General features: G+C 43.4%; 1 protein-coding gene across 2 annotated transcripts in view; it reads left to right on the top strand.

Moving 5' to 3' along the window:
* The first annotated feature begins 641 nt into the window (after positions 1–641).
* KLF7 (KLF transcription factor 7) overlaps positions 642–16,689 on the top strand; it is a 98,259-nt gene continuing 82,211 nt past the window's right edge. For both annotated transcript variants that reach the window (XM_062190323.1, XM_062190313.1), the window contains exon 1: positions 642–1,184. In XM_062190323.1, coding sequence (XP_062046307.1) covers positions 1,083–1,184 — 102 coding nt within the window. In that variant the 5' untranslated portion in view covers positions 642–1,082. The remainder of the gene's footprint in view (positions 1,185–16,689) is intronic.

The raw sequence follows: 16,689 nt of genomic DNA, 5'->3' as shown, positions 1-16,689 counted from the left end.
GGGTGGACGTGTCCTCGCCCCCGGCTGGAGGCCGCCCTAACCCTGCTCTCTGCTGCCCGGCCGCGTCAGGGCCACCACGGCAGCGCGCGATCCCCTGCCCGCCGAGGCGCGCAGGCTGCGAGCGCGCGGGGCTCCGCCGGGCACCAGGGCGCGGGTCGGAGGCCGGCGCGCAGCCCGAGCCCGGCCGCTTCGGCGTCCCGGGAGCCGGCGCGAGCGTCGCCGCAGCCCGCCCCGTCCCTCGCGCTCGCGCTCCCCGGCCGCCGCGCGGCCGCCTCAACCCCTTTATATAGCCCTCTAAAAATAGCTCGCATCGCGCCGCCTTGTAAGGCAGCAGGGAGATCCGCAGCGCGCCAATCGGCGCCCGCCGCCGGGGCCAGGCTCCGCCCCGGGCCCCGCTCCGCGCTCCCCATTGGCCCTGAGTGACTTCATGAGCCCCCTGTTTACCTTACATGGTCACACGCGGCCTAATAGACGCCCTCCTCCGAGATCCCACGGCTGCGCGCAGAGCTGGGCGGAGGGAGGGAGTGTGGGGAGGGGGGAGAGCAGGAGGAGGAGAAAAGGGGAGGGGGGAGAGACTACAAACTAGCAAGGATGGGGTGGGGGGTGGGGAGGGAAGGGAAGGGGGGGAGAGAGAAGCGATCGCGAGAAAAAAAAAATGCAACCTCCCAAAATAAAGAGCAAAGATTGCATTAGGAGCGAACAGCGCTGCAGAAATAGATGGCAGCTTCGTGTCAGTGAGTTTGCATCCCCCGTCCTGATCCACGCGCCGGAGTGATCAGAGCCCTGGAAGGGAATTGTTACTCCCGTGAAGTCCCCTTTCCTGGCAGCCGTCTGCACTGTACACGCTGGATGCCTCGCTCCATCCACCCCGCTCACTCTCTCCTCTCTCACCTCCTCGCTCCCTCTCTCCTGCATTGATTTTTTTTTTTTTTTTCCTTTATAGTTGACTGAAACAAAACAAAAACAAAAGGGCCACTGGATGTCTGCCTTCTTGGGGGGTGAGCCAGACAGACTGACAAACAAACAGCCCCGACTGTGTCCGGGGGAGGGTGTCTCCTCGCGTTGTGCCCGGCGGCAGCAGCATGGACGTGTTGGCTAGTTATAGTATATTCCAGGAGCTACAACTTGTCCACGACACCGGCTACTTCTCAGCTTTGCCATCCCTGGAGGAGACCTGGCAGCAGGTGAATGATTTAAATTACTTGTGTAAATCGTGTGTCGGTGGAGACGAAGGGGCTGCGTTGGTGTGGGCTGGGGTTGAATTTTTTGTTTGTTCCTTTTATTTTTCTTTTATATCTCTTTGGACTGTATTTTGTTTAAAACGTTTTCTGCAACAGTCCTATGCGCTTACCTCTCCACCCGCCCCAGTCCCGGCAGTGTGCTTTGCGGAGCAGCGGGTCCCAGCTGCCTGCGTTTCAGTCACCAACACACATCCTTGCGCACACGTTGTGGGGGCTCCCTGTCACCCACCCCCCTCCCCGAGCAGATCTGTCGAACTTCTGGGGTTCGGAGGAGCCGGGTGGGAAGGGGGTTTGGGGTTTTAGGAGCGATCGCTGACAGGATACCACGTCTCTACATGCAGGAGCTCTACCTTCTTGGTACCTTAATCAGGTTCATCTCTTTCAACTGGTGCTGACGACTGTCAGGTGGGGGTGGGGGGGTGTTGGGGCAGGAGTGTTTTCCCGGTAAGGAGCTAATGTCAATAAAGGAATAGGAGCTTGCTTTTGAGATTAGAACGTGGGCAGAAGGCAGCAGAGCAAGTGACAAAAGATACTCAGGGATATCTACCAGGAGGATGGAAGATGTGTCTGTCTTGGGCTGACAATGCATCTTGGGCTTCCCCAGTGTAATGCCTCCGGAGAGAAAACATCTTTTGCCCCTGCCCCTATGTCTCTCTCTCTCTCTCTCTCTCTCTCTCTCTCTCCTCTCTCTCTCACTGGGGTCCCTCTCCAGTTAGATGGCACAAGCTCGGACAAAGGGTGGCATGTGCTTCCATGCCCGGGACTCTGTCTTAGAGGACTAGTTAGGAAACTCCTAGGATGCTGAGGGCACGGACACTAAGTTGGCTAGGTGTCCCAGCGAGGATGAAGCGGGGCTGGGGACAAGTTCACCGGGCTTTGTGAAGTCCAGTAAACTGCTGGTCAGTGGAAAAGGCTGGGTCTGCTGCTGCGGGAACGGTGGTTTTTCCAGCAGCGATTAGGAGCTGCTGAGGGGACATTCTGCAGGGAAGATGGTGCGTGGGGGCGGGGGGAGCACGGGTATTTAAAAGCCCTGGAGTGTGCACCATGGAAAGTCCAGGAAGACAGTCCAGATTTGCACATCGGAAGTGTGAACTTGTACCGTCGGTGCTGCAGAAGCCACTGGCCCTTGGGGAGGGCTGCAAGAGGCTCGGTGTGTGGCTGCTCATGTAACTCTCCGCTCGGGCTCAGTGACAGCAGCTTGTTAAGGCTAATGAACGGCTGAATTTCCTCTGCCAGCATCCAAAGCAGGATTTGCCAGCTTGGGGCTGGGATGTAACAGTTGTTGCTTTCATCGAGAGAGGTTTGGCTTTTGGTAGAAGGCGCTGGAGTGGCAACAAGGATCCTCTGCCTGAACCATTGTTACTAGTTGTTGTTCTCTCCTGATTAGAAGCCGCGAGTTTTCCTCCAGGTATTGGCTTCTGGTGTCTGTATGTCAGCACATGCACTCCTCTTCAAGGATGCTGGCAGATATTCTGGACTTTGGCTCTCTGTAAACACACTTGATACATTTTTAGCATAGAGCATTTCTTCGATGCATCTTTAAGGAGTCTATCTCTCATGAAGGCACTCACTCCATCAATCTTTTTTCACATGCTAATTAAACCAAAATGTTGCCAGGATTTCATTTCTGAAATAGCCTTCATTTCATGCTGTCAGCTCGCTGGTGTCACATCAGTTGCATATTAACAACCGTCTAGACAGGTTAGGGAAGGGGCTCTGTTGATTTAGTCAGCCTGCCCAAGGCAGCCCTTGTTTGTGACTAACTGTTAAGCAGAGCAGTTTCGGAGGGAAGAAAGTTGGCTTTATTTGTTACAGCGTTCCCTCCTGATGAATCACACAACTTTGTTTTTGGCTCAAGTTTTTGCAGTTAGTAGAGCTTGCTTGGGGGAAGGCCTCTCCTGAAGAGACCTGCTTTTCTAGATCTGGTTGGAGAGATCTAGAAAAGAGAGATCTGGGAGGAACTCAAGATCTGCATGGCAACATCAGGGGCTTGGCCATCAGAGGATGTCTTCCATCTATTGTTTCCTGAGAGTCCCACTCTGCTCTTCCTTCTGCTCCCTCCCGCTCTCCCTCCCTCTCTACTCCTCCCCCCTTTCACGGGGAATCTCCAGCTTAGTGTCTGTAGGCAAAGGGATTTTCACCCCTTCTGAGTTCTCTGCTTATTCCTTGCCTTAACTGCCTCCAACTGCCAAGCACCGTCACCTTAAAGCCCTTGGCCAAGTTATTTCAGAGGCACGCTTATTTCAGGTCCTTCTGAAATGCAACTTGTGGGAAAGCACTTTATAAGCCCAAGACAGCACTCTCAGGAGCCTCCTGCACAGAACTCTCCAGTCACAGCTGCACTACATAAAGCAATGGCAGAAACCTCTTAACTCTATCTCTTCCTTCCTCCTCCTCCCCAAATCCTCTTGCAGTTTCTGAGTGTGAGGGGTAGTGGTGGTTATACGGAACTGTTTGTTCCAAACCAACCATCAGATGGTGAAATTTTGAGACTGTTTGCTCAAAACAACTTGAGAAGGTTGCTACAAAGAACCCCAGGCAGGGGGAAGTTTCCTGATGCTCTTGGATAATCAGATTTTAGAGGTCAAATAAAGAGTAATTATTAGATGTTTTTCTTAAAGTGAGCGGTGTACCTGGCCTTAGGGAGATGAGCAAAATATGGAGATTCTGATAATCTGATTTGGTTTCTAGAGAAAGAGTGGCTTGGATGATAAACCCAAGAACATCTGTGCATCAGGAAATTGAAGATGGACTATTTAGGGGATTTTATTTTAAACTTAGGATGTAGCATAATTGTCCTGCTTAATAGTCAGTGAGTCTGTGACAAAGTCATTGACTGTGACAGGGCCACCTCCTGTCATGGAGATCATCATCTTGACGTTGGATTTTCAAGCAGAGATGCATTAGCCACATGTGGCTCCAATTCTGAAAAGCCTTGCTGATATACTTTTAAAATCCAAATGGACACCCTACATTAACAGCTCTCCATTTCTGGGCTCTGACTGCATGCTTAAGTACTTGGCCCAAGTAATATCATCTCTGCCTGTCATAACTGTAAATTACACCGTGCTTACGTGGTCAATTATTTTATGAAATTCAGGTGATACACAACTCTTAAAGCTACCAACCTTAAGCTCTTTGGAAACTTGCAGGAAATTTTCCAAGATCTGTCTTAGCAAAAGTAGGCAAAAGTCAAGGGTAAGACAGTGGCTGGAGCGGCTTATAGGATACCATTTGATGATGGATAGAGGAAGATCTGTTTATAGGTCTCCTTGGGGGAGGGCCTCCTGTCTGACCTGGAGAATAAAAAGGATTTGATAAAATACTATTATTTTCTTCTCTACTATACAAAGATTTTTAGAATTTTTATGTATTTACAGTGAGGCTGCTGTTTCATGAGTATAGATCAAGTAGCAATGTACTAAGTCTTATTTAGACTTAGCTTTGCTTCATGTCATTGAGGATCATGGCATGTTTACTTGGAAACTCTTAGGGAATTATGTTCGTTATTAATGCTGATTCACAATTGGCAGATGGGGTCAGTTTCAGGCCTCCCTTTTGCTTGGAGAAAATTTTCCACTGCTACTGGAAACAAATAAATAAATCATAGAACATTCCTCCCTCCTCCCTCATTCCTCCATTGTTTTAAACTAATGGCATACTTGGCTACTGTAAGGACTGAAGTGTCCCCACAGCACTGCAATTTTATCTTGGTTTCAGGCATCTTGAAACACTTTTTATGAGGGCCTTTGGTACGAGGCATCTCTAGAGGACAACCTACAGAAATGGTTGCCTTGCAGGAACAACCTCATGGTACCAGGGATGGGATTCGGTGTGGAAGCCACATTGCTGCTTCTATGTGAGATCTTGCATTTGCACTGCCTTCTACAGGTCTGAGCAGCCAGGTGCTGTCTCAGCCAGAAAGACAAAGCAAACTGTAGGGTCCATCCATCTGCAGGTTTGCCTCTGTCCCCAATTTGCAGAAACCCTTGTCATGAATTAGAATTTCTTGGCAACAGCACCACCCAGGGAAATTTGTAGACACAAAGGAGCCTTACTAACCACACTGAAAGGATAAAATAGCTAGCTTTTTTTTTTGTATGTGATTTGTGTGTTCTTCAGTTACCGTAAATCTCTTTCTTTATTTGAAACAGTGACTTGATAGATGAAAAAAATTAGAACTGCCCCTATTAGCCAGCTTTGTCTTTATAAGGACACAGTCACTAAATAAATGTAGCTTTAAAAATGAGAGCATATGTGAATGCAATCAATCACACACTTGGCCTTTCTTTAATAGATTCATTTCCATGTTCTTTTAATAGACACATCTTTGTGTAGATTTAGGAGCTTTGAAATTGTCATGCAATCTACCTGTTTGCAGTTTGCTATTTTAAAGTAGGTGAACATTCCAGTGCAGATTTTTTACTACATCTGTCCTTAGCAGGGGGAAGGGAAAGGGGAAGGGAGTCACCATTCTTTGTTCTCTGTGAACTTCCCATCCTACTCCCTGCCCTGGGGAGAATGAAATGTTGGGGTCCCATCCATTTAGGAGGCAGAGCAGAAGATGCAGGGTGACAGTCTTGCCCTGCAATGATTTATTCAAGGAGATGTCAGAGACTTTAAGCGTTCAATTGTGGGCTGTTTTATCTCTCCCAGCATATTCTAAATATAAGTGGCAGTGGGGGCTCATTTGCCTGGAGAATTAGATGGACAGTTTAGAGTGGGTCCTAATGGGGCTTGTAATAGCCTTTCTCTTACGAATCATCAGATTCTCTCACTTCAGAGAATTCCTGTGTTTTAACTTTTTGAATCCAAGAAGGCACTACAATTTTTCTTTCATCACACTTTGCACCTACCAGAGTAAGAAAAATGCGGTTTACTCTGGCTGGCTTCAGCTGGCTTGTGTTGCTAGAATAGCTGCTGTGATAACAAACTGGCTGGTGGATGGCCCTGTCTTTTGAAGTTACAGCAGTGTGCAAGGTGTTTTTTATCACCTTTTCTGGACCCCATGACTGCTGAATGCTGAGAATGTCTCTGTGATTCTAGTCATTCAGTGTGCATTGGTGTGGGCGCTGGGATTTGCTGAAAGTTTAGGACAGCTCCGCAACTTAACCTGAGTAGAGCCAAAAGGGTGAAGGACAGAGAGTCCATCTCTCTGCTAATCTCTTTGTTTTTCCAAATCAGCTGTGCTTAACTTCATAAGCAAGTGGAAATGTTTTAACCCCCAGATGCCAAACTTCTCAAGAACAGTGAATAGAAAACTCTGCTACTGCTAATAGTGTTGGTAGAACAAGTTACAGTATCTAATAATTAATGCTACATTAATTACAGAAATTACCCCCCCCCACACACATGGTATTCTCCTTTCAGAACATTCAAATAAAAAAACATCCTTATTCAGTCTACTTTAAGAGCTTCTGAAATGAGTATTGCCATTATTAGGACTTGCTTTTACCAAGGTTTGTCATGAACTTACTCCTCTTCCACCTGGTCCTTATTTCCTGCTACTCTTTTGCAAAATTGTTTCTACTGCCTTGCATCTTTTTTGTTTTCCTCACTTGGCATTTGTGGACCCTAAGAGTTTGGTCCCATTAAATGTATGGTGTCTGTTCCATTCTCCATCAGAACAGTTTCTAGTTTCTCAATCTACCCATCCTTGACATATAGTTGCTATAACTGAGTATCAGCAACAGCCTGGGGCTATGAGGCTAGTCTCCTCCTGCTTGAGGTGTGTGGCTTCTGGTTTTAGGGGGGTACCATGAGCTGGTAGATAGATCCAGTCACATGGTGGGGTTTTCTTTGTTTGTAATAAAATGTAACACAACAAGCACTTCCTTTCTTATGCCTTTGTTATGGACTGAATACTGTGTGTGGATGATGAAAAGTCCAATTGGATATGAAGTCTGTCCCCTAGCAGTTTGATTCTAGTAGGGAAATAAAGCATGTTCAAAATTAAGGAGCAGAATAGAACATGATGGCTGAAACAAGAAATATTAAATTCTGTGTTTTGGAATTCTGACCTGTGCCTATCAGTATTTACCCATGTTGTTACACTCTTGTTTATAAAACATGTTGAGACTTCCCAAGTTCTATTGTGGGCTTGCTTTGAGCTGAAGGCAGGTTGGAAGCTGGACACTTTGGGGGCAGATGAGTATACAGTGTGACTACACATGCCCATAATGACCAGGAAATAGCATCCATGTCTGTGTCATTCGGAAGTGATTAGAGTTAATTAAAATAATTAACGTAGAGCCATATGTGATATCTATTTCTGAATATGAGTTTATTGACATTTCCTGAGGGTCATATTGAAAGGCAGGCACCCAGCCTTGTACCAAAGCTGGGAACGTTGGATCTTTTAATTTCAGATCTTGAAAGGGTCTTGATTTCCTCAATCCTAAAATAGTAGGGTTGAACCAGGTGAATGTTAAAGCCAGATGAGGCATTGAACTCTCCAGGCTCACACAGCTAGTTAACACTGCTGGTTCCATGGCCCAGTGTTTTTCAGGTGACTCACTTCTCATTCTTCTGTCTTTGTGAACATTTTTCCTTGAAAGAGAGACAAGGAAGTCACCCTTTAACTTTGGAGAGTACTAATACACGAATTTTTGGGAATTGGCTAGGCATCAGTCCAAGCTATTGAAAATTTTTAAAAGGCTTACTTGTATAATTTAATCCTTTCCACTTTTAATGTGCAGTAAATTGGAAAATATACACCATACTGAATTTTTTTTAAAAGTCATCAATGATATTATAATCTTATAAAAAGTACCATCAGTTAATAATAAATGGGGAGGAAGGAAGTTTCCTTACGGCATATTTGATAGGGGGCTGGCTGGGAGATAGGACTGAGGTTTTATATAGAAAGCAGAAAATATGAATTAGCCTTGTTTCTGACATTTTGCCGACAAAAGGACTGCATGAAATAGAAACCTACGTGTCAGTTCATGACAATCTTTTTTGAAGTGTGTTTTTACTGAGATAGTGGGATGAGCAGTGAGGTGTAATGTTTTATAAATTTAAACAAAAAGTACTGCATATGTATGAGCATTTAGCATTGCGGTTAATACACTTGCTGCCACCCACTTAGGAGTACCTGTTTTTTTTTTTTTTTTTTTTTTTTTCCAAGCTCCTGATTCCAATTTCCTGCTAGTGCAGATTCTGGAAAGCGGTAGTAATGGCTCAAGTAGCTGTGTGCCAGCCATCCACATGGGAGATTTGAATTGAGTTCCCAGCTGCTGGTTTTGACCCTACCCCAGCCCCAGTCCTTGTAGGCATTTGGAAAGTAAACCAGCAGGTGTAAGGCTGTCTCTCTTTCTCTCTTCCTCATAAATAAATTATTTAAAAAAATACTTCATACTGTAAAATGCATTTGGGAAGACTCTCAACCTCTGAATTTTTTTCCCCAAAAGTTATTTGAGGACTTCAGGACGAGGCCACCTACTTGTCACCGTTTCCCTCTTGAGGAAAGACAGCACAAGGTTCTCTCCATGCCTTTGCCCCACTTACCTTCTACTCCTCCCTTCCCCCGTGCAGTCTCTTGCAGTTATGATGGTGAAATTCTCTTCTGGTGTTCATCTCACAGATCTCTTTCACCCCGAGATCTTAGAAATTGAAGTCTCCTTCCCAAACAGAGACTTCTTTACTTCCTCAGAGCCCTCACTGGCAATTTCTGATACTTTCCTGGGTTTCAGGTGCACCCTTCTCAACTGGAAATGTGGGGCTGACAGTCAAAGATTTTGGCGCTTGTTCCACCAACGCCTCAGCTCAATCTCAAACCGCTAATACATCAGCTTCTTCCATGGAACTTTTCCTTCTCTTGGACTCCCTATTTCTTTTGTTAATCTGACCATTCTTCTCATGATCAAGGTTTGATAATGCCATCTTTGGCTCCTCTCTTCCCTTTGAATCTAATAAAAAATTAGGTAGAAAAATCTCATTAGTTGAAATAAAAAATGAAATACAAAATCCCACTGATTTGATTTTCAAGATACTTTAGTGTCTTCAAATTCTTGTCTACTCTCCTACCACCATTGCCTTGGGGTCACCCTTGTCACCTCCCTGGGTTTGTCTTTCTATCCCCAGCTCATGGTGTAGCCAGCTTCCAAAATCACAGTGGCCCAGTGCTACACTTAGGACTTCTTAGAGTCAGGATGTTTCTAGAGTAGGACTCCACTCTGGTTTCTCTTCAGATCATGTAAATCCTTCGCTATTACCAAGAGCAGGCCCACAAACATTTGCAAATTCTACCCACTTTTGTGTGTCATAAATGCTATACAAATTGAGTGACTGCTTTTCCTGCTTCTGTCCTTAGGTTGTTTCCTTCACCCTTTCCCTCTTCTTCCCTTTCCTCTTCCTAATTCTATTTGTCCAAATTCCACCCATCCTTTAACTTTCAGACAATTGCCACCTCTTCCAGGAATCTCCCTCCCTTGCCCAAAGTCAACAATAATTGCTACTATTTCTGCGCTGTTGTGCAGAACTCACTACTTCCTTATGATATTTTTCCAGGGATACAGTTGTTCATTCTCTAGTTCCTATTTTTTCCCCCTGTTGTCTTATTTTTTCTAATTAGCCTATGTGATTTAAGGCAGAATTGATGCCATGGTTATAATTTTGTTAATCTACTTTTAATGTATGATCTGTTTTTTTACTGTATTTTTAAAAATTTTATTTAAGTTATACAAGTTTCATTTATTTCATATATACAGATTTAGGAACATAGTGACACTTCCCCCCAAATCCTCCCTCCCGGTCAAGCTCCAACCATTTCTTCTCCTCCTTTTCATCTTCCCACTCTTAATTTTTACAAAGATCTATTTTCAGTTTACTTAATGATCATATAGTTAACCCTACACTAAATAAGAGTTCAACAAATAGTAAAAAGATAAAAAAAAAAAAAAACCTGCTGTTCCTCAATGGAAGAGACAAGGGCTGTAAACAATCATCAGATCTCAAAATGTCTGTTTCACTCCAATACATTACATTTCAGGTACTATACTAGTTACTTTGGATCAGGGAAAACATATGATATCTGTCTTTTTGGGACTGGTTTATTTCACTAATTATAATGGTTTCCAGTTGCGTCCATCTTGTTGCAAAAGACAGGATTTCATTATTTTTTTTTTATAGCTAAGTAGTACTCCATAGTGTATATATACCAACAGTTGATGGACATCTGGGTTGATTCCATATATGATCTGTTTTTCAGAGAGCCCTGCACACAGGTGGTTATTTGGGTTGTATGTTATGACTATCACGTAAGGTTTGACCATCTCTTTAGCAGTGTTTCTCAATCATGGCTCTATGCAGTCTGATTAAATAAATATTCCTTTGAAAGGGACCTAGGCATCAGTGTTTGTGAAACAGCCAAGGCTTTGAACCATTGATCTGTTGAGAGTTAATGGTATTTCACAGTGGCAGGTGCCTAGTCCTTCTATTGAAACATTTCATTTCTTGTATATTTTGAAGTCTGAGTGCACCAGAGGTTTATTATAAAGCAGGACAGAATGAGCAGATGTATTTCATCCAGCTTCTTTGTTTACAGTAGCTGCCCAAGTGTTGCTCCATCCTTCTTATTTTGCTTTCCCTCACCTTAATGTGTCTAAGGCAGTCTTACTTGGCTCACATTTCCTATGACCCACCAGAGGCTTGCTTAACCTGGTCAAATTCAATTTCTGGAAACTTTATGGTGCTGTGCATTAAACTGCAGCCATGCTGTGTTCCAAATAATTCATCCTTGGTAGGTCCTCAGCCATGATTTTTCCCACTTACCTAAGCCTGCCCCATGGTTTTAGAGAGATGGGTGCATACATGTACATCTGTCAAATGATGCCAGATAGGTATTAGCTACCAGCTGTCCATTTTTCTTACCACACTGTTTGGAAGTAGACTCTGTTTATTAAGAATTTCAAAGAAATCATCTTTCTAGTAAGAAGAACAAAAATAGACCATAGAAGAATTGCTGCTGAGGACATTCAGGCAAGGAGGCTGCGTGCACATCCATAGAAGGCTCCGCTCCTGTGGTATTAACTGTGGGCATGCAGCGATCTTCACAAAGAAGCTTTAGAAATGCCTCTTTTTCAATCTGCGATGTTTGCAAAATTGTATGTACTGTAGCTGCATCCTTTCATCTATAAACTCTCTTTGATGGGGGTATGGTTGGCAAGAGAACATCAGGAGAGGAGCTCAGGGTGGAAGGATGCCTTTTGGAAAGCTCAACCCAGCTGTGAAAATGGCAATTAGCCATGAAGCAATTGCCCTGCAAGGGACTGCCCACCTGCTCTTGACCCTACTCTCACATTCCCCTTCCAAAACCAAGTTAGCAGGAATTCAGTGGAGTGGGCATAGTGTTGGCACTTATTTTTGGAGAGGCAGCAAATTTGCTCAAAGGAGTAGAAATAGATTCTCCCTACTCTCAATCCCTACCTTTAAGGTTTCAGTGTTTTTCATATAGCCACTCCAGACCCTGTTCATGGAGCACAGTTGCTCCTCCAACACTGTGAGGAGGCCTCTGCAGAATGGATTATCCTGTGGGCTCTTGCAGATGATGCTCAATGTCAGACTTGAGTTGCTGACTTTACTTTTACATTCAAAGCTTGTTTAGCCCTAACCTGTGCATTTCCCTTCCTATCTTAAGGTTCTTGCTTATCTTTTTTTTTTAAATAAAGATTTGTTTATTTACTTGAGAGATAGAATTACAGAGAGAGGGAGAGACACAGAGAGAGGTCTTCCATCTGCTGGTTCACTTTCCAAATGGCTGCAGTGGTGGAGCTGAACCAATCTGAAGCCAGGAGCCAGGAGCTTCTTCTGAGTCTCTCACATGGGTGAAGCAGCCCAAGTACTTAGGTCATCTGCTGCTTTTCCAGGCTATTAGCAGGAAGCTGGATCAGAAGTGGAGCAGCTGAGACTTGAACTGGTGCCCATATGGGATGTCGGCATTGCAGGCAGAGGCTTAACCTACTATGCCATAGCGTTGGCCCTTGATTCTTTCCTTAATGTAGAGCAAGAGATGATTTTTATCTGTGATGGGATTTTCCTGTTTGCTTATGAGAACCTAAAAAACATCTGTATTGAATGGTTGTCCTAAAGGGTTCAGGGTGTTTTGCTCATGGTCTCTTGTCATGAGCACATTGTTTTCTGTAACTAGGGAGAAGGCAGATGTTACAGAATTTCCCACTCAGAGGCAAGTAAATTGGGGCAAAGGAAGATTAAGCAAGTTGTCTTACTGTGGCTGCAAAGCAACAGAGTTGCAAAACCATTGATAGAATATACTTTCCTCTTCCCTTTTTTCATTTGGTCACTCTTGCCAGCATCATCATAATATATGTAATATGTATCAAATACTTACCAAAGATGATTCCACTTGAGCACCTTATATGTATCATTTTATTTAATTCTTACAACAACCCTGTGAAATATATATTCTCCTTATCTTCATTGAGGGTTGAAGCATTAAATGTCTTGCTTAAAGCACTCAACTTGGAAGTAGTTGAGCCAAGATCCACTAGGTAGGCTAAATGACACTTTTATATATACAAACACCTGCATATATATATATATATATATATATATATATATATATATATATAAACACTTGATTAGGAAGCTGAAGGCTGTGGCCTGACAATCAGTGGATATGTATAGATTTGAGGTTCACCAGTCTGTCTTCTTTCTGTGCCTTGGTCTTCTTATCTATAAAAGGACTGCATTGTGCTATATGCTGCCTAAGGTCACAGTGTTTTATAGTAGACAAATTACATGGAGGCTTTGAAGTCAGGCAGAGCTGGAACCTTGAGACAGTTACTTAACATCTCTGAGTCTCATTCATTATCAGTGGAATGAGTTATTAGTTTCTCCATAAGAATTGGCTCTCTGGCCTACTTTCTGGAACATAGCATGCATTCAATAACTGCTCCTTCCTTCCCCAATCTCCCCTCAATCATAGTAGCACAATGCTGTTTCTCTAACGAGTATCTTAGTATTGATCTCTTGAAGATCCCAGTGAGCTTGATGTCTAAGGGAGGCTGCATAAGGGAAGGCTGGGGGGAGTATGCTGGGAATTGAACAAGGTATTCCTTTACCTTTACACAGGAGAAGCTCCCATTGAGTAACTTGTACTTAGAACTGGGGGAAGACTAGCAATACCTATTGCCCCCAGAAACCAGCTTGTTTGACAACCTTGGAATTTGCTAGACTTGCTTATGCAAATGTTCAATCTCTTCCTCTTTCTTTCTCTTCAGTCTTACTTATGCCTTGCTTCCTCTCAGTTTTTCCAGCATGCAGTTATTTTTTAAAGAGTCGGAATTAGGCATATATAACATAATACAGCGCTGGTTACTGCACCTGCCATTTCTACCTCACCTGATGACTGAGCTTACAACAGCTTATAAGAGTGAATCAGGTTTTATGAGATCTATAAATATTTCAGATAGGATTTTTATTTCATTTTCCCCCTTCAAATAAGACATAATGGAAGCACTCTCACACACAGGAATATTCTTTCCGTGATAACGGAGGATGTTTTGGAATTGGCCTCTGAAAAGCCATAATTTGATGGAGCTGTTGATGTTGGGAGTTTTATGGGGGAGGGGGAAGAATCATACGTATGCTGCTATAAAATTCAAAGATTATTTCTTCATGTGTAAGGTTTAGCTCAGCCCCTATGGAGAGATTTATTTCATGTATGCCAGCCCTGTGTGAAGACTACATTCCCTCCTTCTGCAGACTGTGTATTTGTGTTTTTTTAGATACATAGAAACCAGGGGAGGAAAGCCCCATTGGCTAGCAGGGGGTAGGTACCCTGAAGGAACTTTCCAGTTCTTTGTCTACTCTGATTCCAGCTTCCCTGGGGGAGGATGGTCACATGCTTCTCTCCACTTTATGGACTTCCCCAAGAATATTTTATAAATCTCAGTGAGATCCCTGTCCTCCAGCCCTGGAATTACACTTACAAAAAAGGATTCTTGGGCTTACTCATTTTCTTAATGTGTGTTAACTAAAGATTTTTCCTACCTTGCTCTTTGAGGAGTATCTAGAAGGAACCTTGGACACTTGACTTTTTTTTTTTTTTAAGATTAATTAATTTATTTGAAAGTCAGAGTTACACAGAGAAAGAAGGAGAGGCAGAGAGGGAGGGAGGAAGGGAGGGAGGGAGGGAGGGAGGGATGGAGAGAGATAGATAGAGAGAGAGAGAGAGAGAGAGAGAGAGAGAGAGAGAGAAAGGTTTTTCCATCCACTAGTTCATTCCCCAATGCTGATCCAAAGCCAGGAGCCAGGGGCTTCTTCCTGGTCTCCCAAATGGGTGCAGAGGCCCAAGGACTTGGGCCATTTTCTACTGCTTTCCCAGGCCACAGCAGAGAGCTGGATTGGAAGAGGAGCAGCCAGGGCTAGAACCTATATAGGATGCCGGCACCACAGGCAGAGGATTAACCTACTGCGCCATGACAGTGCCGGCCCCTGACAGTTGTTTAAAAGCTCAATTAAAAATGAAATGTCTGACTCCCTGACCACTTTGATGTTCGTTTTCAGCACAGTTGTCTCTTGTATCTTCCTGCAATTCTCAGTAGCTTTGCATTTAACTAGATATCATTTAATTTGTTCTTGAAGAAATGAAGCATGTGAACCTGAGTGCACCTGGACCGAGGGGTGTGCAGAAGACATTGGCCTGAATGTCATTGGTTTGTTTCTGTTTGCCATTGTCTCTGTGTGTAATATAATCCTAGCTTCGAGGCTCTGCTACTACAAGCTCTGCTCTGTGTATATCCTCAAATAATGCTGCTTCCTCTGTTTTCTCATGTGTACGTGCAGTAGTTAGGAACAGTGAGATTGTCAGGGATATACAGGAAGTTCCTATGCTAAACTGACTTGAAGATGTATGTGATGTGGTCAGCATGCAGACTTTAATTTTATTTATACCTTGAATGTTTTAGAACTTTTACTACACTCTTCAGCTAACTTTGTTCCCTGGTTTCCAACTCATTTCATGTCTTATCTCTGGCCCAATGAGCACACATTTGGGTTTGTGACTCTTGAACTTGTACTATCTAAGCCTTTCTCCTCCAAAATGCTATGATTTGGGGACTACCTCTGTTTCTCCATCGGTCTCAAGCTGGCTTGCTGTCTGCTGTAACCCAGAATTCATTTTCAGTTCTTTGTCAGTTTCTCTGCCTTGTTGAATGTCTTTGTTTGGGATTATATTTTATAAAGCAAGTTCCAAATTGCATCTCACTTTTTCTTTTTTTTTTTTTTTTTTTTTTTTTTTTTTTTATTAAACTTTTATTTAATGAATATAAATTTCCAAAGTATAGCTTGTGGGTTACAATGGCTTCCCCCCTCCCATAACCTCCCTCCCGCCCGCAACCCTCCCCCCTCCCGCACCCTTTCCCCCTCCATTCGTGTAAAGATTCATTTTCAATTCTTTTTGTATACAGAAGATCAGTTTAGTATATATTAGGTAAAGATTTCAACATTTTGCCCATATAGCAACATCAAGTGAAAAAACTACCATTGGATTACTAATTATAGCATAAAATAGCAATGTACAGCACATTAAAGACAGAGATCCTACATAATTTTTTTTCAAAATAATTAATTTTCTATGCCATTTCCATTTTAACACCAGGTTGTTTTTTTTTTTTCATTTCCAATTCTCTTTATATACAGAAGATCACTTCAGTATATAATTAGCAAAGACCTCATCAGTCTGCGCCCACACAGAAACGCAAAGTATAAAAATACTGTTTCAGTACCAGTCGTAGCATCACTTGGGCATCTCACTTTTTCCTAGTCATCCAGGTTCTGTTGTGGATCATCGAAATCTGGGATGGAAAAGACCATCTGGTTTGCCCCTCCCCCGCCAGGGCTGAGCAGTTGCTTAGAGCATGCTCATTTCTTATTGGTATTTGCAACATTTTCCAACTTGGAAACTGACTGTGACTTTCCTGAGCTTGCAGCTTCTTCTTGGTCTAAGGGAAAGATTTTTTTTTCACGTGACACTGCTCCTTAACAAAATGACTGCTGTTGTCATGATTTGTCACTCCCAGAAACCCAACTGGACAGTTGTGGGGAGAACTCTTGAGTGTGGAAGAAAAACTTGTAGTCAGTTCTGAGTTTTCTTGGTTTGAAATAGAAGCATACTGTGCAGAATTTAGTAAACTGCCTTCGCTGACTATTTTCTGTGGAAGTGGGTTTGATATGACTTGTTTCCTGGAGGAAGTAATGCCTTTGGTGTGAAGAAGTCTAGGGTATTATATAATAAAGTGCTTGTCTGTGTATGAAGTAATTTGCTTTCTTCCTACACTTGGCATTCAAATACTGCCGACAAGGCACTTGGCCTTCATTTTCTAATGCTTTCAGGATGTTATTATACATTAGGAGTATTTAAAATAATTTATTCTTTTATATTGGCTTCCTTATGTTACTTAGGATATCATTTAGGTTGACCAGA

This window comes from Lepus europaeus, chromosome 1 (genome assembly GCF_033115175.1).
Source record: "Lepus europaeus isolate LE1 chromosome 1, mLepTim1.pri, whole genome shotgun sequence".
Taxonomy (NCBI): Eukaryota; Metazoa; Chordata; class Mammalia; order Lagomorpha; family Leporidae; genus Lepus; species Lepus europaeus.
This window is presented reverse-complemented; position numbering and strand designations above follow the sequence as displayed.